General features: G+C 36.4%; 1 protein-coding gene and 1 non-coding gene across 2 annotated transcripts in view; both read right to left on the minus strand.

Annotated features, from left to right (window-relative positions):
* IL23R (interleukin 23 receptor) overlaps positions 1-6,594 on the minus strand; it is a 60,283-nt gene extending 53,689 nt beyond the window's left edge. The window contains exons 1-2 of the mRNA XM_045547792.1: positions 6,525-6,594; positions 3,093-3,389 (exon numbers count right to left, since the gene is read on the minus strand). Coding sequence (XP_045403748.1) covers positions 3,093-3,389; positions 6,525-6,594 — 367 coding nt within the window. The remainder of the gene's footprint in view (positions 1-3,092; positions 3,390-6,524) is intronic.
* On the minus strand, positions 3,505-3,610 carry LOC123636179. Its single transcript, XR_006734385.1, has one exon. It is a non-coding gene; the product is annotated as a U6 spliceosomal RNA (small nuclear RNA).
* Positions 6,595-7,555: the final 961 nt, after the last annotated feature.

The following is a 7,555-nucleotide window of genomic DNA, read 5'->3' on the forward strand; positions in this document are numbered from 1 at the left end:
ATGCAGAGCCAAGAAGATATTCAGCTTGAATTCAGGGGTTTGAGTAAACTCTTACCTGGCAGTTACATTTTCATACTCATAACCAGAGGGCTATGTAAGCAGTTACAAGTCACAAGTTAAATAAATGGAAAGACTGATGTTCTTGTTAAGCAGCCATGAGCAGAGAATGTAAGTGTTTCTATTAGGTTGTCCTAGAAGGGGAGCCAAGTCCACTCTCTTACCTTAAACTTTGCCTGGTGTTGGTTTTGGGGGCAGAGGCCCCTCAGCCAACACTGGGAGGACGCTTGGCAGTAATCAGTTACACATACTGCAACACAGGGAAGGAAATATTAAATTAAATTTGTAGGAGGCCATAGTTTTGGACTGAGCTCCTGTAGTAGGCCCCAACAGACCAAGCCAAAATGAAGTCACTCCTGCTAAGTGATATAATTGAACTGAAATGTTAAGGAAGCAGGTAAAACTCCAAACAGACAAGTGTTTTCTGAAAAGAGAAGTGAAAGGGGCGGCCTTGCAAAAATCACGGGAAAATACCTAATCCTACAGTTTCCCCGGTAGCAGTTAAAGATCCATCCTGTGAGTTCTCTCACAAACAGTCACCCTGCAGGAGTTGCGTTTTGCACAACTTCTGAAAAGAGCTGAATGAATGGAAAAGAGACATAAATCTCTCTCTCTTTCAAAGTTGTTTTTTGAGACTCTGATTTTTACAGCCTAAGGAGTCCTGAGCAAACAGCAGGGTGTGAGCTCCAAGCCTCAGCCATATCCTGAGGACAGAGTCGCATCTCCTGTGACAATCCCTTCTCCAAGGAAAAGCAGGAAACCAAGTCTTGGACTTTGACATCCTGCTGCCGCTTTTGTTATCAATTGACAACAATCACTATTTTTCTCTTTCTCTTCATTTCCCTTAAAATCAGCAAGCTGCTTGGCCTCAATGCTGGCACCTCCTTCTCTTTCTTTGGGATGCCACACTGTCCCCCTGCTCTTCCACCCCACCTTCACTCTCTCGTTCTCTCTATCCTTCTAAGAAGATAAAATAAACTTTTTTACTTTGATATATCTTAATTTCTGCATGAGAAATCTTTCTACACCTGCACTGTGAGCACCTTCTAGGCTTTCCGCCCTAACAAGAAGATTCACAGCAACTAATCAGAAAGGGCCCAGCTAACCTGAGCTGCCATGATAAGGAAATCCCCCCTGCTTTCATTCCTACATGAAAAATAATCTGAAGTAACCTGAGGTTAACCAATCTTATTATTATTATTGCTATTATTATTATTCTGTTTCTTTGTTCCCACCTTACAAAAACCAATTCTTCTGACATGTCCAGTGGAGCACCTGTCTATTTTACAGAAAGAGATGCTATCCAATTCATGAATCACAAATAAAAGCCAATTAGATCTGAAAACAAACTTTGTTGAAATTTGATCATTCAACAGAGGCAATACTTATTTTACTCCCTTTTTTCCTCTGGCTTACATTAGTAACTGACCTTTTCCTATAATCGTGGAAGTTGCTTATTTGCCCTGTGAAGAAACTGTATATTGTCTCTACAGCCACTCCCAGCCCCAAAGGATAAATAGTAAAGTATTTAAGCATCGAGTGTTGGTTATGTTTCCTGAGGATGTGGACAAACTACGGAGATTAAGTACATCAGATAAGATGTCTGCCTGGGGTTTAACTTTCACAATTTAGGGCAAGTTTAGCATGTTTAAGGCATTAGTTTAAGGCAACTTTATACTTTGACACCAAAACTTACCTAATTTCTTTGCTCAGCTCACCTCTACCGTTTCCTATAGTTCTTCTGTCTTTTACAAAATATTCAAGATCAGCTGCCCAGAGTTAAGTAGGGCAATGGCCTCATTGCTAGAGCAAGGAAACTTCTAGCTTTTCAGGCAGCCACTATAGGGTCAGGTGGTAGTGCTGACATTGGCCTGGCTCCAGCTAAGGTCTGGAGGTGAGAAAGAGGCCAGAACTCAGATTTGATTCTCAAAAGTATGGAGGAAGGGGAGCATGGCGAAGACCCAGATCCCTTTAATTTTCACTGAAAATGGGCCTAGGTGCCATAGACAATGAGTCTGTAGGTTAAAACAGTGCTGAACTTATTGGTCACCCCTGCATACCAGTAGAACGAAGAATTAAGTATATCATTATACAAGTCAGCCCATATTACTGTAGTAATTTAAACACCTTCAGAATACTTTGAATAGAAATGGAATTTAGCATATATTTTTAAGATTACTGTAACTATTTTCCTTATTAATTATAGTAACAAACATAGTGACTCACAGTTGGAATTGTGGGATTAGGAACAGGGGAATGTATCAGAATCTCCCCATGTTTTATCAAAAGGTTCCATTTTTAAGGATTTAGGCATTGATGTTGTACTTTAAACTTCATCATATGCTTTCAAATAAGTTATTGAGATTCAGGGCTTCATGCAGCCTGTATAATTAGCCTTGTCTTACAGGCAAAGCATTGAGGCTTAGATTGGCCAGGCAACTTGCCCAAAGTTCCTAAAGCTAGAAGCACAGTGGGAACACAAAGCTAGTTTTGCAACTCTCCCTAAATCTTAACCTCAAAATTTCTCAATGGGATCATCATCAAGGTTGATGATATTAGTTTGGAAAACTAACAAATAAAAGGTGTAAGTGAAAAAATGATGAAAAGAGCAAGATTTAAAGTCTGAGGATGCTGGCCCTCACATACTCAGTGTTTGGCCAAGTCAGTAGAGAAAATTTGTTTTTTTAAATGCATTGGCAACATTTTAAAATTTGGAGAGTTCACATTAACAATTCATTTCTCTGTCTTCCTTTGAAGAGGCAAAAGATCTAGGAATACTGGGCTCCCAGGGATGCTGGATTTGGGACTAGAAGATCATCTCTGAGCTTTCTTCTCTACACACGCACCACCAGCCTCCTTAATTCATAAAGTTCACCAACCTGGCCCTGGAGATGCTTGAGTTTGCATCCACCTTATCAAACCAACCTAAGGAGTGAACTATATTGATTTGCCTCTATTTTTAGACAAGACTGGTAATCACCAGTTAATTGTTAGACTAGCTTTTGTTTGCATTTTGAATGTGCCCCAACACTTACATCCAGAAGAAATGTCTTTTCCACATATCAGTGTCTCCTGAAAACGTCCAGGACAGTCAGCAGTGCAGTATATAGAGGCCTGCGGTTCCAGAAAGTTTTCATACCAGAGTTGAGCTGTTGTTTTATTAGTCTTGATGATTTGAAATGTTTCCTTGATGCCATTTTTATAAAAATAAATTTTCCGTGGTTGGCAGTTCTTAATTGTTGCTTGGCAATATATAGAGATATTCATACCCATCTTAAAAATTGTTGCTGGTTCTACCCAGATGTGGCCAGAGCAGTTTATATTTGTAATTCCTGGAAATAAGTAGACAAAAATAATAAATTCTATGCAAAACATTAAAACAAGAGATCCAGAAAAATATTCTATTGCATTTTAAATGTATTCTTTTATATTTTTTTTTTTATTTCTAAGAATATGGAATGCTTCACAAATTTGCGTGCCATCCTTGCACAGGGGCCATGCTAATTTCTTCATATCATTCCAATTTTAGTGCATGTGCTGCTGAAGTGAGCACTATTCTTTTCTATTAATTAAATGATTTCCATTGTAAAAAAGTTTAAGGACTAAGTATATGTTTTCATTGATTAGTTTATTATAGTGTTTATATCATGCTTCTAGTGACATTCAACGGCATGACACAAGACTAGAGTCAGCCTTGACGCTTCTCTAATTGTCTAAAGAACAAATATAATTAGCTCTCCTACTTCAAAGTGGAGAACTGAGGAATTATGAAGCTACAGCATTTTTCAAAGGTAAGATTAAAAATAACACTGGACACTGCAAAATCTGAACCCCCTTCTCTAGCCACTCAACCAATTTTTTGTTCTTTTTTAGATAAAGGCTACTTTTATCAGCAAATTATGAATATAATGAATAAAACCATACTCTTGTCAATGACAAAAATCTAGTGCTTGATAACCACATAAAATTCATCATTAATGTAATAATGTGGGAAATGTTTAGAAGATATTGTTTAAAAAAAGCAAGTTGCAAAACATTTAATGCAGGCTCAGTGTTAGAAAGAAGTAAATAGATGAATGAATAAAGAGAAATACACTAAGATATTAACAATGATAATCTTTGCATTAAAGTAATTTTTCATTTTTCAATTGTATATTTCTGTGTTTTAAAAATTATATAATGAATGTATTTTACAATCAAAAAACAATAATTTAAAATCATTTTTGTAAACTCAAAGGACAATACCATGTAATACTAATGAAATGAAATTCACATCAAAGAAAACATATTAAAGGTTCTGTCAAATTTATTATAGGCTTTTTCTGAGAACACCTTGTCTTAAAATACCTTTAAAGCTTATCAAAACAGTGATAATTAAAGATCAGTATTTGATTTTAAAAAGCCCTTATTTCTGGAACACAAAGCTTAAAGAACTAATTGGCTGTATAATGTAAATGTAATCAAATATTACCATTCCTGTAATGAACATTTACATATAAATTGTAAATATTAAACGTTGAAGTAACAATAAAAATAATTCCATCATCATCAATAGGAGATTGAAGCCAAAGATAGGAAAAGGAAGTTTTAAGAAAGTATCTGGCTACTTTAAATAAATTCAACAATTCAAGTTTAGACAAACTGCATCTCCAGTACCTTAAAGAAATATGTGAATACTGCAGTATCATGAAACCATTGTGATTAGTCTTTGAGAATACATAGAAAATGTCAGCTGGGTGAGGTGGCTCACCCCTATAATCCTAGCACTCTGGGAGATCAAGGCGGGAGGATCGCTTGAGGTCAGGAGTTGGAGACCAGCCTGAGCAAGAGTGAGACCCTGTCTCTACTAAAAATAGAAAAAAAATGAGTTGAGCATGGTGGCTGCACCTGTGGTCCCAGCTACATGGGAGACTGAGGCAGGAAGATCTCTTGAGCCCTGGAGTTTGAGGTTGCAGTGAGCTATGATGATGATGCCACAGCACTCTAGCCCGGGCAACAGAGCAGAACTCTATCTCAAAAAAACAAACAAACAAAGAAAAATGCCAGAAGACTTCAGGTTTGGACAAATGTTCTGGTTTTCAAAAATGGAAGGAAGAACCACAGAAATTCTGGACTACTGAGCTTCACAACATTCAGGAGTGAATTGGTAGGTCAATGGTTTTTCAGTACATAGGACAAAAAAATCAGTGATCAATAGGAGTCAACATGGATTATATAAGAATAGGTCATACAAAAATGTTAATTTCCCTTTTTAATAGGGCTATAGGTTGGTTAGTACAATGCTAAACATAGCCTATTTTTTATTTTTGCAAAGCTATTGAAAGGGAGTAACAACATTCTAGTAGAAAACTTGGAAAAATGTAGTCTAGGTGATACTAAAAATATTTATTGCAGATTGAACAATAATATGTAAAATAATTTCTAATGGATAGCTGGAAGGTCTCTAATACCGTGTCACAAGGGCTTGTCTTATTTCCATATACTTATTGCCTGAATGTATAAACAGAAGTCCATGCATTTTGCATGTTTCAAGAAGCTGGGAAAGACAGCTGGTGTCATATTTCCCCTAACCCTTCTTGGATAGCTGTTGACCTCAGTCAGGAGGTGTCTAATGTCATCTAGCTGAAGGAGTCCTGGTTCTAACGATGGGACTACATCTGTATCTCCAGTATAATTGTGTCCTAATCTATAGATGATGATTTTGCTTTTCTCAGTATTCTAAGTAACCTGGTCTGCAACACTTCATTCTGGAACCCTGCCTTGGTGCTGTTTGCCTCCCAGTAATTGAAGCCCAGCCACCTGCCCAGGACACTATTGTCTCCACCAGAAACTCCCAAATTCCAATTGCTAACCTGCCTGAACTTCTGACGATCCCCTTCCTGGATTCCTCCAAGCTGCCTACGCCTGTCTCCCACCAGGACTCTGTTCTACTGCATAGGGCCAGATGTTTGTGTGAATTATAAGATAGGAATAATAATGGCACATGATATTTTTTTTTCTTTTCCTTTTTTTTTTAGGTTACTGATCAGCTAAATGGCACATGATAGTACTGCACAAAGTTGTTGTGAGGAATAAAAGGCTAGCCCAGAGCCTGGCACATAGCAACCATCAATAAATGGTTGGTGAAATTAAGTTAAATTCAAATGTTAGATGGATTATCACATAACAGTTATAATCGTTTAAAGATAGACCACGGCAACTCAAAGTAATGAGTTTGTTTGTTAAAGTAATAAGTTTGTTAGTTAAAGAGCTGTCCATTGGGGATATTTGAGAAAGGAAACCTGTATTTGGAGAGAGGTGGGACCATTTTTATTTCATTCCATATAATTAATATGCATATATAATCTTTCCCAATATAATAATTCTTGTATTCTTCAAAAGTCTTAGCATAATGCCTTGAAAATAATAATCACTCAATACTCTATTTGTTGAATAAAAGATAGAGATAGATTTGCAAAATATCATACCTCCATGACACCAGTTGAAGAGTATGTAAAGAGCTATTACCGCATCCCATTGAATAATGACCTGATTCATGCCTGGAAGCAGGAAAATGTCTTTTCTTCCCTCTGGAAAAAAATATGAAGAATATTTAAATTGTAATAGTTTTGATAAAATAATAAAAAGTATTACCTTTTTTTCCTTAACAGTTACTGTCTTTGATGGGAACCTTTGATTAGGAAGGAAGGAAGGAAACAGGGCAAAGAAATGTCACTGTTGTATTGAGAAGGTACAATAAGAGGTGGAGGAATACAGCAAATGAATGGAATGTTATGCCCTTCAAAAATCACTATGAATTATTAGGACATTTGACCCTATTAAAATACAATTCCTCCTACTCACTCTTATCAGAAACCTCCTCTTTCTGAGCTAATTTCTGATAACGAATTCTTCTCCTGACCAGAGTTATATACCTATCACTCTCTAGGAATACCAGTCTTTGATGAGCAAGACTTGGGAAAACCCAAAAATTTCAGAACTCCCAGAGAAAACAGATTCAAAATGAAGAAAAGTGAAGTGAGACCAACGTATGTGTGCTATTACCAGTTAAACTTACAGAAAGCTCTTTCATCTGTAGAGAATGCAAAAGAAACATGTTATAGAAATTCCAAACAATACTGTCATTAGTTTACAACTAGAGTTAATCATTCAATGAATCAATTAATTACATTATCGAGTAATTCAGTTACTCAATAATCAACATTAATCAGTTATTTTTATCTGTTTAATAAAACCTGAGTTTTTCATATAAAACAACAACAACAAAACACAAGTCATGGCTTATCAAATAGCATAAAATATCTGATAACATTTAAAAAAACTGGGGTCCCTATGGCTTGGGAATATAGGGATCCCTTTCATAATTTGTTAGCAATAGTAGGTCTTCTCTTTATCAGAGGCAACACAAGCCCTAAAATGTTCCTAGTTTGAAGTTAATTACTCGCCTAATAGAATATATGCAATAATTATTATTTAAAGTAATGTGATGCCAAGCAGT

The sequence above is a fragment of the Lemur catta genome, chromosome 3 (assembly GCF_020740605.2).
Source record: "Lemur catta isolate mLemCat1 chromosome 3, mLemCat1.pri, whole genome shotgun sequence".
NCBI lineage: Eukaryota > Metazoa > Chordata > Mammalia > Primates > Lemuridae > Lemur > Lemur catta.